The sequence below is a fragment of the Oncorhynchus gorbuscha genome, linkage group LG14, assembly GCF_021184085.1.
Source record: "Oncorhynchus gorbuscha isolate QuinsamMale2020 ecotype Even-year linkage group LG14, OgorEven_v1.0, whole genome shotgun sequence".
Lineage (NCBI taxonomy): Eukaryota > Metazoa > Chordata > Actinopteri > Salmoniformes > Salmonidae > Oncorhynchus > Oncorhynchus gorbuscha.
In genome coordinates this window covers 80,538,997-80,564,153 of record NC_060186.1, presented here as the reverse complement: position 1 = coordinate 80,564,153, position 25,157 = coordinate 80,538,997, and the positions used below count along the sequence as shown (strand labels likewise).

The 25,157-nt window shown below is 45.0% G+C and overlaps 1 protein-coding gene across 1 annotated transcript in view; it reads left to right on the top strand.

Moving 5' to 3' along the window:
- Nucleotides 1-25,157, top strand: part of fndc4a (fibronectin type III domain containing 4a) — an 83,656-nt gene that overhangs the window by 31,332 nt on the left and 27,167 nt on the right. Inside the window, exons 2-3 of the mRNA XM_046296869.1 lie at nt 12,626-12,741; nt 20,169-20,373. Of these exons, the coding sequence (XP_046152825.1) occupies nt 12,626-12,741; nt 20,169-20,373 (321 nt within the window). The remainder of the gene's footprint in view (nt 1-12,625; nt 12,742-20,168; nt 20,374-25,157) is intronic.

The window sequence follows — 25,157 nt, the reverse complement described above, 5'->3', positions numbered from 1 at the left end:
AGTGTGGTTCACTGTAACTCAGTGTGGTTCACTGTAACTCAGTGTGGTTCACTGTAACTCAGTGTGGTTCTCTGTAACTCAGTGTGGTTCTCTGTAACTCAGTGTGGTTCTCTGTAACTCTGTGTGGTTCTCTGTAACTCTGTGTGGTTCTCTGTAACTCTGTGTGGTTCTTAGTAACTCAGTGTGGTTCTCTGTAACTCTGTGTGGTTCTCTGTAGCTCAGTTGGTAAAGCATGGCTAGTGATAACATTGTGTTACTAACCCCTTTTTCCAAAAAAACTATTTTTATGTGAGTAAAGTAATACTGTATAAAAGAAAATCACAACAGCTCTGATGGAAACAGGCAGTTTCCATCAGTGTGGTCCTCCCACTACGACTCGGGGAAAGGCATGCGGTTTATTAGACTACAGATTAAATAAATGATGATGTACTTCACAGGCTGGTGAAAGTGCACAGTGATGAGCTTGATGCTCCTTTCCAATAAATATCGAGGGTCTGATTCTGGTGACATGATGATCGATGCTTGGCTGCCGTTTGACAAACACAAATAATAATGTCATCATGTAGATGAGCCAACACACACTGGATCTGTGAGCTGTTGGCTGTTGGCTGGAGAGCACGTGCCAAGACCAGAGTAGACACATTTATCATTTACTAACTGTCAGGGATGACCAAGCATGCAACGAGAGATAACTGAGTAGGGTGCAAACAAACAAGGGTTTTATTTCTCAAAACTTCAAAAATACAAATGATGACAATGGAAATAAACCAAAGTGCTTTAAAATATTACAAAGGGCTGTCTTATAAAGGACTGTCTTATAAAGGACTGTCTTACAAAGGACTGTCTTATAAAGGACTGTCTTATTATAAAGGACTGTCTTATAAAGGACTGTCTTACAAAGGACTGTCTTATAAAGGACTGTCTTACAAAGGACTGTCTTATAAAGGACTGTCTTATTATAAAGGACTGTCTTACAAAGGACTGTCTTATTATAAAGGACTGTCTTATAAAGGACTGTCTTATTATAAATGACTGTCTTACAAAGGACTGTCTTACAAAGGACTGTCTTACAAAGGACTGTCTCACAAAGGACTGTCTTATAAAGGACTGTCTTATAAAGGACTGTCTTACAAAGGACTGTCTTACAAAGGACTGTCTTATAAAGGACTGTCTTATAAAGGACTGTCTTATAAAGGACTGTCTTATTATAAAGGACTGTCTCACAAAGGACTGTCTTACAAAGGACTGTCTTACAAAGGACTGTCTTATTATAAAGGACTGTCTTACAAAGGACTGTCTTGTTATAAAGGACTGTCTTACAAAGGACTGTCTTACAAAGGACTGTCTTACAAAGGACTGTCTTATTATAAAGGACTGTCTTACAAAGGACTGTCTTATTATAAAGGACTGTCTTACAAAGGACTGTCTTGTTATAAAGGACTGTCTGACAAAGGACTGTCTTACAAAGGACTGTCTTACAAAGGACTGTCTTATTATAAAGGACTGTCTTATAAAGGACTGTCTCACAAAGCACTGTCTCACAAAGGACTGTCTTACAAAGGACTGTCTTACAAAGGACTGTCTCAAAGGACTGTCTTATTATAAAGGACTGTCTTACAAAGGACTGTCTTGTTATAAAGGACTGTCTTACAAAGGACTGTCTTATAAAGTCTTAACTTAAAAAAAAAGAAGTCAGATCTAACGTGCAGGAACAGGTTCCCTGGTCCTTAGTTCCCTGGTCCTTAGTTCCACTCCTTAATCATCTTGGTTCCCTGGTCCTTAGTTCCCTGGTTCTTAGTTCCACTCCTTAATCAGCCTGGCACCCTGGTCCTTAGTTCCCTGGTCCTTAGTTCCACTCCTTAATCAGCTTGGTTCCCTGGTCCTTAGTTCCACTCCTTAATCAGCTTGGTTCCCTGGTCCTTAGTTCCCTGGTCCTTAGTTCCACTCCTTAATCAGCTTGGTTCCCTGGTCCTTAGTTCCCTGGTCCTTAGTTCCACTCCTTAATCAGCCTGTCACCCTGGTCCTTAGTTCCCTGGTCCTTAGTTCCACTCCTTAATCAGCTTGGTTCCCTGGTCCTTAGTTCCACTCCTTAATCAGCTTGGTTCCCTGGTCCTTAGTTCCCTGGTCCTTAGTTCCCTGGTCCTTAGTTCCACTCCTTAATCAGCTTGGTTCCCTGGTCTTAGTTCCACTCCTTAATCAGCCTGGCACCCTGGTCCTTAGTTCCACTCCTTAATCAGCTTGGTTCCCTGGTCCTTAGTTCCACTCCTTAATCAGCTTGGTTCCCTGGTCCTTAGTTCCACTCCTTAATCGGCTTGGTTCCCTGGTCCTTAGTTCCCTGGTCCTTAGTTCCACTCCTTAATCAGCTTGGTTCCCTGGTCCTTAGTTCCCTGGTCCTTAGTTCCACTCCTTAATCAGCCTGGCACCCTGGTCCTTAGTTCCCTGGTCCTTAGTTCCACTCCTTAATCAACTTGGTTCCCTGGTCCTTAGTTCCACTCCTTAATCAGCTTGGTTCCCTGGTCCTTAGTTCCCTGGTCCTTAGTTCTCTGGTCCTTAGTTCCACTCCTTAATCAGCTTGGTCCCCTGGTCCTTAGTTCCCTGGTCCTTAGTTCCACTCCTTAATCAGCCTGGCACCCTGGTCCTTAGTTCCCTGGTCCTTAGTTCCCTGGTCTTTAGTTCCCTAGTCCTTAGTTCCCTGATGTTTAGTTCCCTGGTCCTTAGTTCCACTCCTTAATCAGCTTGGTTCCCTGGTCCTTAGTTCCCTGGTCTTAGTTCCACTCCTTAATCAGCTTGGTTCCCTGGTCCTTAGTTCCCTGGTCCTTAGTTCCCTGGTCCTTAGTTCCTCTCCTTAATCAGCTTGGTTCCCTGGTCCTTAGTTCCCTGGTCCTTAGTTCCCTGGTCCTTAGTTCCCTGGTCCTTAGTTCCACTGCATAATTTAATCAGCTAGCAGCTAAATCATGATGGATTACTGCAGAGCAACAAACGAGTGGAGAGATGCTGTGCTGTCGTGTGTTGTCCTGTGGATGAAGGCTGGAGGAGGGATGTTCAAATGGATCACTGGTCACCTCTTAAAGACTGGCTGTCAGATTAAGGACAGGATGTGGTTGGGAAACAATGACTGGGTGTCATTTCACTTTAGGAGCATGCAATGACTGGCAAACCCGGGACACCCAATCACGACTGGATGTGATACAGCCTGGAATCGAACCAGGGACTGTAGTGGCGCCTCTTGCACTGAGATGCAGTGCCTTGGATCACTGTGCCACTCGGGAGTGACTGGCTATGGGCCTGGTTGTGGGACTGGTTGTGGGACTGGTTGTGGGACTGGTTGTGGGACTGGTTGTGGGACTGGTTGTGGGACTGGTTGTGGGACTGGCTGTGGACTGGCTGTGGGACTGGTTGTGGGACTGGCTGTGGGACTGGTTGTGGGACTGGCTGTGGGACTGGTTGTGGGACTGGCTGTGGGACTGGTTGTGGGACTGGTTGTGGGACTGGCTGTGGACTGGCTGTGGGACTGGTTGTGGGACTGGCTGTGGGACTGGTTGTGGGACTGGCTGTGGGACTGGTTGTGGGACTGGCTGTGGGACTGGTTGTGGGACTGGCTGTGGGACTGGCTGTGGGACTGGCTGTGGGACTGGCTGTGGGACTGGCTGTGGGACTGGCTGTGGGACTGGCTGTTGGACTGGCTGTGGAACTGGCTGTGGACTGGCTGTGGGACTGGCTGTGGGACTGGCTGTTGGACTGACTGTGGGAATGGCTGTTGGACTGGCTGTGGGACTGGCTGTTGGACTGGCTGTTGGACTGGCTGTGGGACTGGCTGTTGGACTGGCTGTGGGACTAGTTGTGGACTGGTTGTGGACTGGCTGTGGGACTGGCTGTTGGACTGGCTGTGGGACTGGTTGTTGGACTGGCTGTGGGACTGGCTGTTGGTTGAAACAGGTAGAATGAGAAGAAATAGGCACGGAAACACATCACAGAGAACTGATGAGGTGATTATCTGTTACTGTAATAATCAACAAGGAGAAATGCTTAGAAGTGCAATGATATGTATCTGTGTGTTTAACAGAGAGGGTGTTAGGAGTGTGTATTAGAGGCGAAGTCAGGTGCAGGAAAGCAGAGTGTAGTGAACAGGCGCACTTTTTATTCCGGTCCAAAATGACAGCACAAAGTAACATAAAATGTGCCCAATCGCTAGCAATATTTCTGTTAGCTTTATAGTATGGCTTTGCCTAAGATTGGAGTTAGTAAAGTTACCCAGTAGACAGACCTCTGGGTCTAAAGGGAATGCAACCCCGTGAATTGAGGATATGGTATCGCCTACCCCCTGCCAGAAACCGTGTAGTTTTGAACCACATCTAAAACATAGGGAGGAGATATCTGGGTTGAACTTGTGCAGTCTAGATGGGGTGATATAGAGTTGATGGAGGAAATTAAACTGGATCAGTCTGTATCTGGAGTTCAATGTGGAAGTTACACCATCCCTGCACAGGTCACTCCATAGACCCTCATCAAGATCAATACCCAGATCTTTTTCCCCATCTAAGTCGGGGTTTATCTAGCCCAGGCAGTGTTAGTCCTGACATAAGAGCATTGTAAACACGGGAAATGGTCTTGAACAGTGGTTGGTCTGCATCGCAGAGTTGTTCAATAGGTGACATCTTAGGTAGGTTCCATTGTCCCTTGAGAGTCACCCTAATGAAGTTTCATAGCTGTAGGTAGCTAAATAAGTCCCTGTTAGGCAAGTGGTATTTCTGTTTCAGCTGATCAAAAGACATAAGAACTCCCTCCTCGTGTCCCAGAAGAGTGATCCCCTTATCAGACCATGGTCTAAAGTTACTATTCTGGAAAAACATAGGAGGGATAGGGAGAGATTGAAACAAATATAGATATCTGGGCAGGACATTCATTTTAATTACATTTATTCTACCCAGTAGAGTGAGAGGCAGGTCCATCCATTTACAAAGGTCAACCTCCACCTTTTGCAACAAACTGGCCAGATAGAGTTTATAGAGGTTGTTCAGATTACCATCCACCATTATGCCCAAATATGTGAAGCCCATAGGAGACCATCTAAAAGGAAACTTGTGCTTGATGGTATGATGGTCAAAGACAGACAACGGTAAGATTTCGCTTTTATCAAGATTGACCTTATATCCAGAGAAAGAACTATAACACTGTAGTAGGATCTGCAAGTGAGAGAGGGAGTGTTCTGGGTTCGTTAGAAATAAGACAAGGTTGTCCGCAAAGAGTGATAACTTATGGGCACGTTCCAATAGCCTCAGCCTACGGTTCGATGGTGGGGGCTAATTGGGCAACCTTGTCTGTTCCCTCTATAGAGAGGGAAAGAAGAGGAAGTAGAGTGATTTGTAGAGTGATTTTATCAAATTTACAAACACGGTACCTAAACCAAACTTTTCCAAGACGCGAAAGAGATATGGCCATTCAACCCTATCAAAGGCCTTTTCAGCGTTGAGGGAGACTGCGACACCAGGTATTTTGTTTTTGTTAGCAAGGTGAATTATATCAAAGAACCTTCTGAGATTATTGGAGGACAATCTATTAATTATGAAACCAGTCTGATCTGGATTGACCAACAGGAGAAGACATGACTCCAGTCTCTTAGACAGCATCTTGGTGACCAGTTTACAATCTGTGTTAAGGAGAGAGATTGGTCTATAGGAGGCGCACTTTAGCGGGTTTTCCCTTTCCTGTGGATTACAGGAATCACTGTTTGAGAGAAAGACTCTGGAAAGCAGTTGCCTTTCCCAGCTTTTTTAAGTACCTCCATAAGGTAGGGCACCAACAGCTCCCTAAATTCTTTATAGAACTCTGGAGAGAAGCCATCCTCCCCGGGAGATTTACTAGAAGGTAAGGATTTAATAGCCTCCAACAATTCAGGAACTGTTCACTCAGGCGCTCTCTGTCTTCCTCTGACAGGCATGAGAGGTTGAGAGAGGAGAGAAAGGAGTCAATCTCTGATAGATCATCGCTTGATTGGGAAGTGTAGAAGTCTTCATAGTATTTCTTAAAAGTATTATTCAGTAGGGTCGAAAAATATCTCATTAGTAAGAGTTTCTATGGCATTAATTGTCCTCTTACTTTCCTCTGCTTTCAGTTGCCATGCCAATATTCTGTGTGCTCTCTCTCCAAGCTCGTAATAACGCTGTTTTGATTTAGTGATGGCCCTCTCAGCTTGATATGTGTTCAGAGTGTTTTTATTTACCAAAAGCCTGTATCGATCTTTAGCCGGGCCTTTTTGGTAGGTTTTCAGAGATTTCAGATTCAAGGACACTCAGTTCCGCACCGTGTTTTCTCTTCAGCCCTTTAGTAAAAGATCTGTCCCCTCAGATAGGCCTTCAATGTGTCCCAAAGAATGAAACTTGCAGGAGGGTTTGTTTGTCAAAGTAAAAATATTGATCTGCTCTTTGATGAATGCACAAAATTCAGGTTGCTTTAGAAGTGTAGAATTTAGTCTCCATCTATATGCTCCATTTACCTTGGTAGGAATGGAGATTGATAATACCAGAGGAGAATGGTCACTAAGCAATCTGGGGAGATACTCGATATCTAACACTCTATGAAACAGTTGAATCGATAGTAAGAAGTTATCTATGTGTGTGGGTGTGAATAAAAAGAGTAATCCTGTGGGTGCAACTGTCTCCAGATGTCTAGTAAATTGAGATATTTCATGAATGACATGGTGAGCTTGCCGGCTTTGGTAAGAAGTGAGGGTTTATCAGAGGACCTATCAAGAACTGTATCTAAACAAAAATTAAAATCTCCTCCAACCAGTAGCCATCCTGGTGGTGCTTGAGCAACCTGAAGGAAGACATTCTGAATAAACATTTGGTCATCGAAGTTAGGAGCATAAATATGCAATTAGGATCCAAGACTCTGAAAACATATGCCCCTGCACCAAAACAAACCTGCCAGAGGGATCAGAGATGGTGTTGTTGACTCTGAAAACATATGCCCCTGCACCAAAACAAACCTGCCAAACAGAAACTCTGAAAACATATGCCCCTGCACCAAAACAAACCTGCCAGAGGGATCAGAGATGGTGTTGTTGACTCTGAAAACATATGCCCCTGCACCAAAACAAACCTGCCAGAGGGATCAGAGATGGTGTTGTTGACACAGAAGGGGATGTGTCTACTTATCAAAATTGCAGTTCCTCTTGCTTTGGAGTTAAAAGAGGATGCAAAAACTTGTCCTTCCCATTCCCTCTTCAATTTCTTGTGTTCACTGGCTGTAAGATGCGTTTCTTGTAAAAACACAATGTCAGCCTTTAATTTCTTAAGGTATGTGTATAGACTCTTTTCCTTTTAATCGGGCTGTTAAGACCTTTTATGTTGAATGTGACATATTTTTGAGGATTAAGCATAGGGTTGGGTTTCAAATAGGTAACCGAATGGAAATATCTCATATGTAACTAGTCAGGAAATGATTCAACTTTAGTTTGAACACTGAAGTGACCAATGTGTCTCTTTAGGAAGAAAACAACAATAAACATAGGAAAACAAAACACCCAGTTTGTCGGACTAAAACCACAATCCCAACAATCAAACATGAATACACTTGTAGAGATACGTTGCTGCTCGCTTTCCATCTTGCTCTTACTAGCTAAACCTTGGCGTAAACTAAAACCTTTCCATCTTGCTCTTACTAGCTAAACCTTGGCGTAAACTAAAACCTTTCCATCTTGCTCTTACTAGCTAAACCTTGGCGTAAACTAAAACCTTTCCATCTTGCTCTTACTAGCTAAACCTTGGCGTAAACTAAAACCTTTCCATCTTGCTCTTAATAGCTAAACCTTGGCGTAAACTAAAACCTTTCCATCTTGCTCTTACTAGCTAAACCTTGGCGTAAACTAAAACCTTTCCATCTTGCTCTTACTAGCTAAACTTTGGCATAAACTAAAACCTGCCAGCTCTCTAAATTGAAAACAAACGTTGTGAATAGACATTTATGGCTGAATATTTACTGCCCACAGTAAAGGCTGCCCCAGTAAGAGTTGTCCCAGTAAGAGTTGCCCCAGTAAGGGCTGCCCCAGTAAGGGCTGCCCACAGTAAGGGCTGCCCCAGTAAGAGTTGCCCCAGTAAGAGTTGCCCCAGTAAAGGCTGCCCCCAGTAAGGGCTGCCCACAGTAAAGGCTGCCCCCAGTAAGGGCTGCCCACAGTAAGGGCTGCCCCAGTAAGAGTTGCCCCAGTAAGAGTTGCCCCAGTAAGGGCTGCCAACAGTAAGGACTGCCCCAGTAAGGGCTGCCCACAGTAAGGGCTGCCCCAGTAAGGGCTGCCCCAGTAAGGGTTGCCCCAGTAAGGGCTGCCCACAGTAAGGGCTGCTCACAGTAAGGGCTACCCACAGTAAGGGCTACCCACAGTAAGGGCTGCCCCAGTAAGAGTTGCCCCAGTAAGGGCTGCCCCAGTAAGGGCTGCCCACAGTAAAGGCTGCCCCCAGTAAGGGCTGCCCCAGTAAGGGCTGCCCCCAATAAGAGTTGCCCCAGTAAGGGCTGCCCCAGTAAGAGTTGCCCCAGTAAGGGCTGCCCCAGTAAGGGCTGCCCACAGTAAAGGCTGCCCCCAGTAAGAGTTGCCCCAGTAAGGGCTGCCCCAGTAAGGGCTGCCCACAGTAAGGGTCTCTTTTCAGGAGAGGAGAAACATAAATGGGAGGAAAGCGGTGGGCCTAAGCCCACTAATTTGCATCGTCCAGTGGATATTGACTAAACCAAAACTCTTCTGTAAATGTAATAGAACTCCCCGGGGAAAATGGTTAGTTGAAAATGTACAAATCAATTATAGCGAGTGAACACTTCTCCTGGTGTGTTGAAGCGACTTTGTACTGAACTTTATAGCTTGAACTTTCATCCACGACAGAGTGGATGAGGTATAGCGACCGTGTTATGCAGGTGAATGAGGACCCAAAAGCGACTTAACAGAAACAGTCTTTATTCCAGTCTTTAACGAAAACGATAATCCTGGAATATCTCAGGTAAAGTCAAAACAGGAAAACTGAAATCCTCTAGGCAGTAGGGAACAAATGGAGAGCGACCACAGACTGCAGGTCGCCGTCGGGAAGGCACAGGCCGTAGCTGAACTAGACACCTGCTCACAGCAGCATCTGAAGAAGGCAAAGCGACGACGGAACAAGAACACAGCACAGCAAACATCAAACAAGGATCCGACAAGGACAGACCAGAAACAGAGGGAGAAATAGGGACTCTAATCAGAGGGCAAAATAGCGACAGGTGTGAAGCGGAGTAAAAACGGATCCAAATTAGGAGAATGAAGAACAGCAGTTCAGTCCCAGGACAGCACAGATAGAGAAAAAAAAAAAGAAAAAAGGCATCTTAGGGAGGGAGAAACCCTCCTGGTTAGAAAGCGGTTCAGTTCTATGAGAAAAGTGAACACTTCTCCTGGTGTGTTGAAGAGAGAGGAAGCACAAGGACAAGACATGACAATATATGACAAAACATGACAGCCGGTGATGTTCTTCTCCTTCAGTGCTCTGGCGGCAGGTCTGAACTGTTTGCGGCATCTGGCGAGATCCGCGCTCGTATCCGGGAAAAGGCTGACCCTCTTGCCATCGATGGTGATGTCCCCTTTGGCTCTTGTGAGTTGCAGTATCTTCTCTCTGTCCTGGAAACGGAGGAACCCCGTCTGGCCGGGGTTTCGACACTGATGTTCGGTGGGCGCGTTTGATTTCCAATGGCTTGGTGAAGTTGATTATGCCTAGGACCTCCGGGATCCATTGAGTGAGGAAATGGACCGGGCCACGGCCCTCGCTGTCCTCTTTCAATCCCACCACACTTATATGATTACGTCTGTTCTGGTTCTCCATCTGGTCCACCTTGTTTTTGAAGTAGGCATTGTTCTTCTGCAGCTCTCTCAGAACCTGGTCATGTCGAGTGGCGGTATCTTCAACCGTGCTAATGTGCAACTCTGCCTCAGTCGTTCTCAAAAGGAAATCATTCATGGAGGATTTCAGGTCGTCAATGGAAGAATGGAGTTCAGACGATTTCTTATCAACTTTTCAGAGAAAGACCTCTGTTACCATCCTGAATTTCCCGGAGGAGAGTAGCCAGCATGTCTGGAACTGTCGTCTGAGTTATGAGGGCTAATGCTAATCTTGCTAGCTGTAGCATTATCGTTATCTTGGGAATCAATAACGTTTTGGTCGTCCTTCTTGCCTCTCGGTCGGAGGTCCATGACTCTTTGGGAAGGTAAGTACTTGACAATTTGTCAGCCGATGTTCGAATATTGTTTCAACGTTGTTATTTGGGTAATAATGGAATAACTTTGAAGAGCTCGGTTTGTCAACGTCTGCTCAGCTCCGCGGCATCACGTGCTCCCCATAGTGTACTACTTTAGACCATAGCCCTATTGCACCCTATTCCCAAATATAGTGCACCACATTAGACCAGAGCTCTATGACACCTATATAGTGCACTACTTTAGACCATAGCCCTATTGCACCCTATTCCCAAATATAGTGCACTACTTTAGACCAGAGCTCTATGACACCCTATTCCCTAATTAAGGTTCACTACTTTAGACCAGGGCCCTATGGCACCCTATTCCCTATATAGTGCACTACTTTAGACCAGAGCTCTATGACACACAGACTGGGTGCCAGATTGGAGAGCTTTCTTGGCAGGAAACCATCTTGTTGTTAGGAGCAAAGGGAGTAGATGACACAACAAACTATTTTCCTTCCACCGGTGAAATACATTGTAATGACTGGAGCAAGAGGGCAGTAGACGTGGCTGAGAATCACGTCCTAAAAGGATGGAGGTGGTTGTACTGTGTGATGAATGGAACATTCTGTGTTGATTTAGATATATACATTCAGCCAGAGAGTAAAGGGGAGAGAAGCATTCTGCTTTCCCTGTTCCAAGTACAATAATACTGACAAAAACATTGAAGTGAATGAGTTAGAGTTTGGTGAATAGATTATAGAGTTTTGTGAATAGATTATAGAGTTTGGTGAATAGATTATAGAGTTTTGTGAATAGATTATAGAGTTTGGTGAATAGATTATAGAGTTTGGTGAATAGATTATAGAGTTTGGTGAATGGGTTAGAGTTTGGTGAATAGATTTTAGAGTTTGGTGAATAGATTATAGAGTTTGGTGAATAGATTATAGATGTATGGTGAATAGATTATAGAGTTTGGTGAATAGATTAGAGAGTTTGGTGAATAGATTATAGAATATGGTGAATAGATGATAGAGTTTGGTGAATAGATTAGAGAGTTTGGTGAATAGATTAGAGAGTTTGGTGAATAGATTAGAGAGTTTGGTGAATAGATTATAGAGTTTGGTAAATAGATTATAGAGTTTGGTGAATAGATTATAGAGTTTGGTGAATAGATTATAGAGTTTGGTGAATAGATTATAGAGTTTGGTGAATAGATTATAGAGTTTGGTGAATAGATTAGGTTAGAGTTTGGTGAATAGATTATAGAGTTTGGTGAATAGATTATAGAGTTTGGTGAATAGATTATAGAGTATGGTGAATAGATTATAGAGTTTGGTGAATAGATTATAGAGTTTGGTGAATAGATTATGAATATATTATAGAGTTTGGTGAATAGATTTAGAGTTTGGTGAGTATGGTGAATAGATTATAGAGTTTGGTGAATAGATTATAGAGTTTGGTGAATAGGTTATAGAGTTTGGTGAATAGATTATAGAGTTTGGTGAATAGATTATAGAGTTTGGTGAATAGATTATAGAGTTTGGTGAATAGATTATAGAGTTTGGTGAATAGATTATAGAGTTTGGTGAATAGATTATAGAGTTTGGTGAATAGATTAGAGAATTTGGTCAATAGATTAGAGAGTATGGTGAATATATTATACAGTTTGGTGAATAGAATAGAGAATATGGTGAGTAGAATAAAGAATATGGTGAATAGGTTAGAGAATATGGTGAGTAGATTATAGAGTGTGGTGAATGTAATTAGAGAGTGTGGTGAATTCAGTTAACATGCCTGAGACCTGAAGATTTAGAAGCTAAACTGTTTACCACATTCTGAAGCTAAGTGGTCTAACACATTCTGAAACTAAGCTGTCTAACACATTCTGAAGCTAAGCTGTCTAACACATTCTGAAGCTAAGTGGTCTAACACATTCTGAAACTAAGCTGTCTAACACATTCTGAAGCTAAGCTGTCTAACACATTCTGAAGCTAAGTGGTCTAACACATTCTGAAGCTAAGTGGTCTAACACATTCTGAAGCTAAGTGGTCTAACACATTCTGAAGCTAAGTGGTCTAACACATTCTGAAGCTAAGTGGTCTAACACATTCTGAAGCTAAGTGGTCTAACACATTCTGAAGCTAAGTGGTCTAACACATTCTGAAGCTAAGTGGTCTAACACATTCTGAAGCTAAGTGGTCTAACACATTCTGAAGCTAAGTGGTCTAACACATTCTGAAGCTAAGTGGCCTAACATATTCTGAAACTAAGTGGTCTAACACATTCTGAAGCTAAGTGGTCTAACACATTCTGAAGCTAAGTGGCCTAACATATTCTTGTGGTGCACAGGAGGCCGAAGGTTCACCACCTTCGATACAAATGATTGAATCGTTCAGTTTGAGAGACTTGTTACTCACCCCTGTTTCTCGCTCCTCAGACCGCCCTCCTGCTCCCGTCAACGTGTCTGTGATGCACCTGAGGGCCGACTCTGCCACCGTCTCCTGGGAGGTACCTGAGGGTGACATCATCATCGGCTTCTCCATCTCACAGCAGGTGATGTGTTCTAGAGTTATTATGTATCCTAATTACTCACCCACAATTATTGTCTCTTTTCATTCCTTGTTCATCTCATTTAACCCAGAATAAAGTATTGCGCAATTAGTCAAACGCGGTAAGAGAAGAGAAGAGAACGAAAGAGCTCCACCCTCTCTCTTTGCAAGTTAAGGACAAGTCTATGGGCCCTCCCCTTTCCCGAAATTCGAAAGACTCTAACACCTGAGAAATGGTGATTTGCCCAAATAACCAGAACTAATGTTGTTCATTCTCTCACTCTTCCCGTTGTATCACGAAAGAATCTACAGTATCGGTAATTGTAGTCTGTCCACCAGAGATTTACATTCCTGTTGACAAAATCTACACATTAAATGGGTGTGTTTACATCTTGGTATAGGGTTAGTCTGCTGAGTGGATTCCACTCTTACGGTGTTTATTCAGTAAATGTCATTGTTGTATATGTGTTAGGTGGGATACTGATACCGTGCTAAATATCTGATGTGTTAGGTGGGATACTGATACCGTGCTAAATATCTGATGTGTTAGGTGGGATACTGATACCGTGCTAAATATCTGATGTGTTAGGTGGGAAACTGATACCGTGCTAAATATCTGATGTGTTAGGTGGGATACTGATACCGTGCTAAATATCTGATGTGTTAGGTGGGATACTGATACCGTGCTAAATATCTGATGTGTTAGGGGGGATACTGATACCGTACTAAATATCTGATGTGTTAGGGGGGATACTGATACCGTGCTAAATATCTGATGTGTTAGGTGGGATACTGATACCGTGCTAAATAATAATAATAAAATAAAATAAACAGAACATAGAACACAGAGAACAAAGCTATATACTGGTGTCGTCAGATCTGGAGGACATGAGAACTGAGCCGTGCACCTGAAAGCCCTATCACCCATAGTTTTTAGGCAGCTGCGGGGCTGCTGAAGGGAGACGGACCTGGAGGTGAGAAGTGTACGTGTGAGGCAGGAGGGTAGAATGAGGTCAGACAGGTACTTGGGTCCAGAGTTGTGGATAGCTTGGTAGGTAGGATGAGGACAGACAGGTACTTGGGTCCAGAGTTGTGGATAGCTTGGTAGGTAGGATGAGGACAGACAGGTACTTGGGGCCAGAGTTGTGGATAGCTTGGTAGGTAGGATGAGGACAGACAGGTACTTGGGGCCAGAGTTGTGGATAGCTTGGTAGGTAGGATGAGGACAGACAGGTACTTGGGGCCAGAGTTGTGGATAGCTTGGTAGGTAGGATGAGGACAGACAGGTACTTGGGGCCAGAGTTGTGGATAGCTTGGTAGGTAGGATGAGGACAGACAGGTACTTGGGGCCAGAGTTGTGGATAGCTTGGTAGGTAGGATGAGGACAGACAGGTACTTGGGGCCAGAGTTGTGGATAGCTTGGTAGGTGTGAACCAAGATTTGTACTCGATGCAGGAACATTTTTTTTTACCTTTATTTAACCAGGCAAGTCAGTTAAGAACATATTCTTATTTTCAATGACGGCCTGGGAACAGTGGGTTAACTGCCTGTTCAGGGGCAGAACGACAGATATTGTACCTTGTCAGCTCGGGGGTTTGAACTCACAACACTCTAACCACTAGGCTACGCTGCCGCCCCCATATGGGGAGCTATTGGAGGTTGAACAGCACTGGAGTGATGTGCTCACAGGGGAGAGGTGTGGGTGAGGACACGTGCAGCACAGTTCTGGACATATTGTAGCCTGTTTAGGCACTTGGCAGATGCTCCAACAAAATGTCTGATGTGCTATGGTGAATAAAGATGTCTGTAAAGCCTGGCCTTCAATTTTACACTGTTTGGTTTTCTCAGCATTACCGAAGGACTTGGTTCACATGCTAATATAAATGACGATGAAGGAAAGTTTGACTCCCACCAAAGCCTCCCAAACTAAGAATCTTAAATAAACCTCAACATGTTTAATATACGGTTCTAGGGTGAATATCCACAGCTGCCAGAGAGCAATTTTCGGGTTGAATAGCTTTGAGAATGCTTAGAATACTTAGAATGCTTAGAATGCTTAGAATAGTGGAACTACCTATGAATACTGATCTCTATTCTCACTCTCTGTGCATACTAGGAAAATAACACCCTCATACCCGTTTCACTTCATGGACTTTTATGGAGTTTTAGTTCCAACCTGATCTAAGGTAGCAGGCGTAAAATAACTGTTTAAGTGCTCTACGTACTCAAACGGAGTGACGGTGGTCTGTTTGCGTCGCTCTCTGTGTAGTTCTGCGTACTTTTGTGTGGCTGAATTTTTGGTATGCGACGCTCAGTCGCTCTCTTTGCATATAGTGTGTCGAGCCCTTTAGGACTGGTTTCCCAGACACAGATTGTTTCTAGTTCTGGACTAAAAAGCATTCTCCACTTTTTAGTTCAGGACTAGGCTTATTTGTGTCCAGGAAACTGGCCCTTATACAACTCACCATCTGTCGAATACAAACAGCATAAAATCACAGTAATTTTCGTTAAAACCTGGAACCAGACAAGGTTGTCCTGTATCGCCTCTTTTAATAGCTTTTGTCATAGAGCCATTTCCCATCTCTTTTAGAAAAGTGAAACTACCTGCTGATTTAAAAAAAAAGGGATATACAGCCTCCTCTCTGTTTAGGTTTTCTAGAATTCCAATGAATTCCAGTTGAAGTCGGAAGTTTACATACACCTAAGCCAAGTACATTTCAACTCAGTTTTTCACAATTCCAGACATTTAATCCTAATAAAAATGTATTGTCTTGGGTCAGTTAGGACCACTTTATTTTAAGAATGTGCAATGTCAGAATGATAGTAGAGAGAATGATTTATTTCAGCTTTTATTTATTTCATCACATTCTCAGTGGGTCAGAAGTTTACATACACTCAATTAGTATTTGGTAGCATTGCCTTTAAATTCATTTGGGTCAAACATTTTGGGTAGCCTTCCACAAGCTTCCCACAATATGTTGGGTGAATTTCTGGCACATTCCTCCTGACAGAGCTGGTGTACCTGAGTCAGGTTTGTAGGTCTCCTTGCTCGCACATGCTTTTTCAGTTCTGCCCACAAATGTTCTATAGGATTGAGGTCAGGACTTTGTGTTGGCCACTCCAATACCTTGACTTTGTTGTCCTTAAACCATTTAGCCACAACTCTGGAAGTATGCTTGAGGTCATTGTCCATTTGGAAGACCCATTTGCGACCAAGCTTTAACTTCCTGACTGATGTCTTGAGATGATGCTTCAAAATATCCACATAATTTTCCCTCCTCATGATGCCATCTACTTTGTGAAGTGCACCAGTACCTCCTGCAACAAAGCACCCCCACAACATGATGCTGCCACCCCCGTGCTTCACGGTTGGGATGGTGTTCTTCGGCTTGCAAGCCTCCCTATTTTTCCTCCAAACATAACGATGGTCGTTATTTCTCCAAAACAGTACAAGCTTTGTCCCAATGTGCAGTTGCAAAACCATAGTCTGGCTTTTTTTATTGCGGTTTTGGAGCAGTGGCTTCTTCCTTGTTGAGCGGCCTTTCAGGTTATGTCGATATAGGACTCGTTTTGCTGTGGATATAGATACTTTTGTACCTGTTTCCTCCAGCATCTTCACAAGGTCCTTTGCTGTTGTTCTGGTATTGATTTGCACGTTTCGCACCAAAGTATGTTAATCTCTAGGAGACAGAACGCGTCTCCTTCCTGAGCGGTATGATGGCTTTGTGGTTCCATGTTGTTTATACTTGCGTACTATTGTTTGTACAGATGAACGTGGTACCTTCAGGTGTTTGGAAATTGCTCCCAAGGATGAACCAGACTTGTGGATATCTACAATTATTTTTCTGGGGTCTGTGCTGCTACTCATCTCCAGCACACATGCACTGTTGGGGCAAGAGACTCTGAACTTACAATGGCCCCAAGTCGTTATATATTTTTCTTGTGCTTTATGCTTTTTTCATCATGACTCCTGCGTGGTTTGTGGACTATGAACTTGCTTGTTTACCCAACCATGGGACAGACTATGTTTGTTCCCACACTTGGGACTGTGACTCTCTATTGGTTACACAGACTATTGACCTCCCATCCTATTCTAACCACCCCTCGCCAGCTTTGTTTTCATGCTACCGTAAGAAATTGCTGTACAATAATATCTTGTTGCCATCTGATGATGCACTTTCAGATGTCATAAATCAACACTGCAGAGCTCTCCCTGTCCTCTGCCGTGCCTTGATTGTATTACTGCTAATAATATCTGGAAATGTGCATGTACACACTGGCCCAGCTACCTTTGCTAACCCCAATTCTGACTTGTGCTCTGATATCCGCTTCACTGGTTTCTGCTCTGGTAAAAGCCTGTGTTTTCTGCACGTTAACACTAGAAGCGTATTACCGAAAATTGAAAGTGTGGCTTTGCAGCTCCAATCCAGATGTGTTGGTCATTACTAAGACATGGTTAAGAAATACCTTTCTGGTATGTAACATTTTTCAGTAAGACAGATCTACCAAAGGTGGTGGAGTGGCAATCTTTACCAAGGAACATCTTCAGTGTTGTCTCCACCAAGTCTGTCCCCAAACAATTTGCTGGTTATAAGCATTAAACTTTCAAATAGCTCTTTGTTGATTGTTGCTGGGTATTATCGTCCACCATCAGCACCGGCCTTTACTCTACCTGCAGTAAGTCCCTACCTGTACCCTACCTGCAGTAAGTCCCTACCTGTACCCTACCTGCAGTAAGTCCCTACCTGTACCCTACCTGCAGTAAGTCCCTACCTGTACCCTACCTGCAGAAAGCCCCTTACACTAAGTCTGAATTTGTCGTACTTGGTGATCTAAACTGGGACATGGTAAAATGCCTGACCAAGTCTAAAGCAATGGGACTAAATCTTTCTCAGATTATTCCCACAATGTATGACTCAAACACCCAGAAAAGGCTACTCTCATTGATGTTATCCTCACAAATAATCCTGATAGGTGTCAGTCTGGTGTTTTCTGTAATGACCTTAGTGATCACTGTTTTACAGCTTGTGTTCGTAATGGCTGCTCAGTGAAACGACCTGTCCTGATTTGACATAGAAAAAAACTTTAATAAGCAAGCATTCCTTCATGATCTGGCCTCTGTAAATTTGTATGGAGTCAGCTTGGTCCCCTCAGTCAAATACGCTTGCACCTTCTTTTTTGATATTTTTAGTGCCATTGTTCCAGAAAACAGTTGAAGACCTGGAGAATAAACCTGGCTCCTCACAGCTGCCCCATATCACTTAATGTTGATGATGTTGTTGTTACTGACAAGAAGCAGATGGCTGAGCTCTCCCTGCCCATCCAACATTTCCTCATCTCCCACCCTTCTAATGCGACTTGCCCCGATGCTCCTCCCTTTTTTTCCCCTGCCCCACTACAAAGTTTCTCCCTGCAGTCAGTCACTGAGTCCGAGGTGCTAAAGGAGCTTGACACCCCAAAAAATCTGGGTTAGATGGTTTAGACCCTTTCTTCTTTAAGGTTGCTGCCCCTATCATCACCAAGCCTGTCTCTGACCTTTTTAACCTGTCTCTCCTCTCTGCGGAGGTTCCCATTGCTTGGAAGGCAGCCACAGTGCATCGTTTATTTAAAGGGGGAGATCAAGCTGATCCTAACAGTTAAAGGCGAATTTCTATTTTGCCATTCATCAAAAGTGTTGGAAAAACTTGGCAATAGTCAACTGACTGTCTTTCTTGATATCTATAGTATTCTCTCTGGTGTGCAATCTGGTTTCCTCTCTGATGATGGATGTTTCACTGCAACCTTAAAGGTCCTAAATGATGTCACCATTGCCGTGGATTCTCAGCAATGTTGTGCTGCTATTTTTATTGACTTAGGCAACGCTTTTGATACGATAGACCATTTCATGCTTGTGGGCCGGCTAAGAAGTATTGGTGTCTCTGAGGGGTCTTTGGCCTGGTTTGCTAACTACCTCTCTCAAAGGGTGCAGTGTATAAAGTCAGAATATTTGCTGTCTCAGCCACTGCCTGTCACCAAGGGAGTACCCCAAGGCTCGATCCTCGGCCCCACGCTCTTCTCAATTTACATCAGCAACATAGCTCAGGCAGTAGGAAGTTCTCTCATCCATTTATATGCAGATGATACAGTCTTATACTCAGCTGGCCCCTCCTTGGATTTTGTGTTAAATGCTCTACAACAAAGCTTTCTTAGAGTCCAACAAGATTTCTCTGCCCTTAACCTTGTTCTGAACACCTCCAAAACAAAGGTCCTGTGGTTTGGTAAGAAGAATGCCCCTCTCCCCACAGGTGTTATTACTACCTCTGGGGGTTTAGAGATTGAGGTGATCACCTCATACTAGTACTTGGGAGTATGGCTAGACGGTACACTGTCCTTCTCTCAGCACATATCCAAGATGCAGGCTAAGGTTAAATCTAGAGTTGGTTTCCTTGATTGGAATCGCTCCTTTTTCACCCCAGTTATTACCTGGTACTCCTGTATATAGCCATGTTATTACCTGGTACTTCCTGTATATAGCCATGTTATTACCTGGTACTTCCTGTATATAGCCATGTTATTACCTGGTACTTCCTGTATATAACCATGTTATTACCTGGTACTCCCTGTATATAGCCATGTTATTACCTGGTACTCCCTGTATATAGCCACGTTACTACCTGCTACTCCCTGTATATAGCCATGTTATTACCGGGTACATCCTGTATATAGCCATGTTAATACCTGGTACTCCCTGTATATAGCCATGTTATTACCTGGTACTTCCTGTATATAGACATGTTATTACCTGGTACTCCCTGTATATAACCATGTTATTACCTGGTACTTCCTGTATATAACCATGTTATTACCTGGTACTTCCTGTATATAACCATGTTATTACCTGGTACTTCCTGTATATAACCATGTTATTACCTGGTACTCCCTGTATATAGCCATGTTATTACCTGGTACTTCCTGTATGTAGCCATGTTATTACCTGGTACTCCCTGTATATAGCCATGTTATTACCTGGTACTCCCTGTATATAACCATGTTATTACCTGGTACTTCCTGTATATAGCCATGTTATTACCTGGTACTCCCTGTATATAGCCATGTTATTACCTGGTACTCCCTGTATATAGCCATGTTATTACCTGGTACTCCCTGTATCTTTTTCATCCTTCAGTTGGTAGAGCATGGCGTTTGTAACGCCAGGGTAGTGGGTTCGATCCCCGGGACCACCCATACGTAGAATGTATGCACACATGACTGTAAGTCGCTTTGGATAAAAGCGTCTGCTAAATGGCATATATATATATATATATTATCTTGTAAAACGACCCGTCAGTAAGCATTTCACTATTAGTCTACACCTGTTGTTTACCAAGCATGTGACATAAAAAATTGGATTTGATTTATATGAATACCCTATATCTCTGTCCTGTATTTCAGAGACAGCAGGGCCACACCCAGCGCTTCATCAGGGAGGTGAATACCACCAGCAAGGCCTGTGTTCTGTGGGATCTGGACGAGGAGACGGACTATATTATCCAGGTCCAGTCTATTGGTCTGTATGGAGAGAGTCAGGCCAGCAAGAGGGTCCACTTCAGAACCCTCAAGAAGTCTGACCGCTTCCTGTCCAACAGCTCCAACCAAGGTATTTTTACACTAACCCTGACCCCTAATGTTAAGCCCTAACCCTAACCCTGACCCCTAACCCTGACCCCTAACCCTGACCCCTAACCCTAACCCTCACCCCTAACCCTGACCCCTAATCCTGACCCCTAACCCTGACCCCTAATCCTGACCCCTGACCCCTAACCCTGACCCCTAACCCTGACCCCTAACCATTCCCCACCAACAGCTCCAACCAAGGTACATTTACACTAACCCTGACCCCTAACCCCTACCATTCCCCACCAACAGCTCCAACCAAGGTACATTTACACTAACCCTGACCCCTAACCCCTACCATTCCCCACCAACAGCTCCAACCAAGGTACATTTACACTAACCCTGACCCCTAACCCTTTCCATTCCCCACAAACAGCTCCAACCAAGGTAGCCCTTACCCTACCCCTAATGTTGACCCCTTTCTCTGACCCCCAACTCCGACTCTGACCCTAACCTTGACCCCTAACTCCTTGCACTTGCACTTCAGTTTTATATAGAACCTTCATATGGGCTATGGGATTTGTGTGTTCGTTTTCCTTTATCCATTCAGTGTCTATTGTGACGTTTTAATGAGGTGCTGATCATAGAAAATGTCAATGTCATTGTAATTTACGGGTAATTTACAATGCCTGTTTATCGATGTCTGTCTAGGGCGGTATGGCTCTAGGGCCTTCGTTGCTGCATTACATAAGTTCTCTTTTACTAGTTGGAGCGAGTGGTCGCATCTGCACTTCGCTCCCGCGGGTAGTATAACTTTTTCATTATATTTCATTATAGCACAACGGTTTGATTTGTCTAATCTTAGCAATTTCTGCTTAGCTAGCTACATAGCCGTCTTTGTATCAAAGATAATTGCGTAATTATCGTATTTCACCGTCCTAACGTAGTCTTCACTAGCCAGCTAGCTAACGTCCACTGATTAGCTGCACTGGAGAAACTATTACACTCAACTGAACGACTTGATTAGTGTAGTGTTAGCTTGCTACATAGCTGTCTTTGCTGTCTTCGTATCATCGTATCCAAGATAATTGTGTTGTTTAGGTTTAGAGTGTGTAGTCTTAGAGTGATTATCTTAATTTACCGAGGTTAGCTAGCCAGCTATTTGTCGTCCTTAACGTAGGTGACTCTGCTAGCTAGCCAACGCTAGCCAACGTCTACCGAATAGACTCACAACCCGGTCGCATTCACAGGTAGTATCACATTTTCACTTAATTTCATTACAGTACAACGGTTTGATTTGTTTGATCGTAGCTAGCGACATAGCTAGCTACATAGCCGTCTTTGTATCAAAGATAATTGTGTAGTCTAGAGCGATTTTCTAGGTTCGCTAGCCAGCTATTGTCGTTCTTTTAACGCCCGTAACGTAAACAACACTGTTAGCTAGCCAGCTAGCCCCCGAATAGCAACACTGCAGAAACTATTACACTCAACGGAACGACTTGATTAGTGTAGTGTCAACAACGCACCCACTGCCAGCTAGCCTACTTCAGCAGTACTGTATCATTTTAATCATTTTAGTCAATAAGATTCTTGCGACGTAAGCTTAACTTTCTGAATATTCGAGACGTGTAGTCCACTTGTCATTCCAATCTCCTTTGCATTAGCGTAGCCTCTTCTGTAGCCTGTCAACTATGTGTCTGTTTATCCCTGTTCTCTCCTCTCTGCACAGACCATACAAACGCTCCACACCGCGTGGCCGCGGCCACCCTCTCTGGTGGTCCCATACGACCACGTGGAGTTCCAGGTCTCCGGTAGCCTCTGGAACTGCCAATCTGCGGTCAACAAGGCAGAGTTCATCTCAGCCTATGCCTCCCTCCAGTCCCTCGACTTCTTGGCACTGACGGAAACATGGATCACCACAGACAACACTGCTACTCCTACTGCTCCTCTTCGTCCGCCCACGTGTTCTCGCACACCCCGAGAGCGTCTGGTCAGCGGGGTGGTGGCACCGGGATCCTCATCTCTCCCAAGTGGTCATTCTCTCTTTCTCCCCTTACCCATCTGTCTATCGCCTCCTTTGAATTCCATGCTGTCACAGTTACTAGCCCTTTCAAGCTTAACATCCTTATCATTTATCGCCCTCCAGGTTCCCTCGGAGAGTTCATCAATGAGCTTGATGCCTTGATAAGCTCCTTTCCTGAGGACGGCTCACCTCTCACAGTTCTGGGCGACTTTAACCTCCCCACGTCTACCTTTGACTCTTTCCTCTCTGCCTCCTTCTTTCCACTCCTCTCCTCTTTTGACCTCACCCTCTCACCTTCCCCCTACTCACAAGGCAGGCAATACGCTCGACCTCATCTTTACTAGATGCTGTTCTTCCACTAACCTCATTGCAACTCCCCTCCAAGTCTCCGACCACTGCCTTGTATCCTTTTCCCTCTCGCTCTCATCCAACACCTCCCACACTGCCCCTACTCGGATGGTATCGCGCCGTCCCAACCTTCGCTCTCTCTCCCCGCTACTCTCTCCTCTTCCATCCTATCATCTCTTCCCTCCGCTCAAACCTTCTCCCACCTATCTCCTGATTCTGCCTCCTCAACCCTCCTCTCCTCCCTCTCTGCATCCCTTGACTCTCTATGTCCCCTATCCTCCAGGCCGGCTCGGTCCTCCCCTCCCGCTCCGTGGCTCGATGACTCATTGCGAGCTCACAGAACAGGGCTCCGGGCAGCCGAGCGGAAATGGAGGAAAACTCGCCTCCCTGCGGACCTGGCATCCTTTCACTCCCTCCTCTCTACATTTTCCTCCTCTGTCTCTGCTGCTAAAGCCACTTTCTACCACGCTAAATTCCAAGCATCTGCCTCTAACCCTAGGAAGCTCTTTGCCACCTTCTCCTCCCTCCTGAATCCTCCTCCCCCTCCCCCTCCTCCCTCTCTGCAGATGACTTCGTCAACCATTTTGAAAAAGAAGGTCGACGACATCCGATCCTCGTTTGCTAAGTCAAACGACACCGCTGGTTCTGCTCACACTGCCCTACCCTGTGCTCTGACCTCTTTCTCCCTCTCTCTCCAGATGAAATCTCGCGTCTTGTGACGGACGGCCGCCCAACAACCTGCCCGCTTGACCCTATCCCCCTCCCCTCTTCTCCAGACCATTTCCGGAGACCTTCTCCCTTACCTCACCTCGCTCATCAACTCATCCCTGACCGCTGGCTACGTCCCTTCCGTCTTCAAGAGAGCGAGAGTTGCACCCCTTCTGAAAAAACCTACACTCGATCCCTCCGATGTCAACAATTACAGACCAGTATCCCTTCTTTCTTTTCTCTCCAAAACTCTTGAATGTGCCGTCCTTGGCCAGCTCTCCCGCTATCTCTCTCTGAATGACCTTCTTGATCCAAATCAGTCAGGTTTCAAGACTAGTCATTCAACTGAGACTGCTCTCCTCTGTATCACGGAGGCGCTCCGCACTCTAAAGCTAACTCTTCTCCTCTGCTCTCATCCTTCTAGATCTATCGGCTGCCTTCGATACTGTGAACCATCAGATCCTCCTCTCCACCCTCTCCGAGTTGGGCATCTCCGGCGCGGCCCACGCTGGATTGCGTCCTACCTGACAGGTCGCTCCTACCAGGTGGCGTGGCGAGAATCTGTCTCCTCACCACGCGCTCTCACCACTGGTGTCCCCAGGGCTCTGTTCTTGGCCCTCTCCTATTCTCGCTATACACCAAGTCACTTGGCTCTGTCATAACCTCACATGGTCTCTCTTATCATTGCTATGCAGACGACACACAATTAATCTTCTCCTTTCCCCCTTCTGATGACCAGGTGGCGAATCGCATCTCTGCATGTCTGGCAGACATATCAGTGTGGATGACGGATCACCACCTCAAGCTGAACCTCGGCAAGACGGAGCTGCTCTTCCTCCCGGGAAGGACTGCCCGTTCCATGATCTCGCCATCACGGTTGACAACTCCATTGTGTCCTCCTCCCAGAGCGCCAAGAACCTTGGCGTGATCCTGGACAACACCCTGTCGTTCTCAACCAACATCAAGGCGGTGGCCCGTTCCTGTAGGTTCATGCTCTACAACATCCGCAGAGTACGACCCTGCCTCACACAGGAAGCGGGGCAGGTCCCTAATCCAGGCACTTGTCATCTCCCGTCTGGATTACTGCAACTCGCTGTTGGCTGGGCTCCCTGCCTGTGCCATTAAACCCCTTCAACTCATCCAGAACGCCGCAGCCCGTCTGGTGTTCAACCTTCCCAAGTTCTCTCACGTCACCCCGCTCCTCCGTTCTCTCCACTGGCTTCCAGTTGAAGCTCGCATCCGCTACAAGACCATGGTGCTTGCCTACGGAGCTGTGAGGGGAACGGCACCTCAGTACCTCCAGGCTCTGATCAGGCCCTACACCCAAACAAGGGCACTGCGTTCATCCACCTCTGGCCTGCTCGCCTCCCTACCACTGAGGAAGTACAGCTCCCGCTCAGCCCAGTCAAAACTGAAGCTGCCCTGGCCCCCAATGGTGGAACAAACTCCCTCACGACGTAGGACATGAGTCAATCACCACCTTCCGGAGACACCTGAAACCCCACCTCTTTACGGAATACCTAGGATAGGATAAGTAATCCCTCTCACCCCCCCCTTAAGTTTTAGATGCACTATTGTAAAGTGACTGTTCCACTGGATGTCATAAGGTGAATGCACCAATTTGTAAGTCGCTCTGGATAAGAGCGTCTGCTAAATGACTTAAATGTAATGTAATGTAAATGTAATAATGGAGCAGAAGTGTTTTGAGAGGCACATCATGTTCTATCACACCTGAGATACCTTCTGGA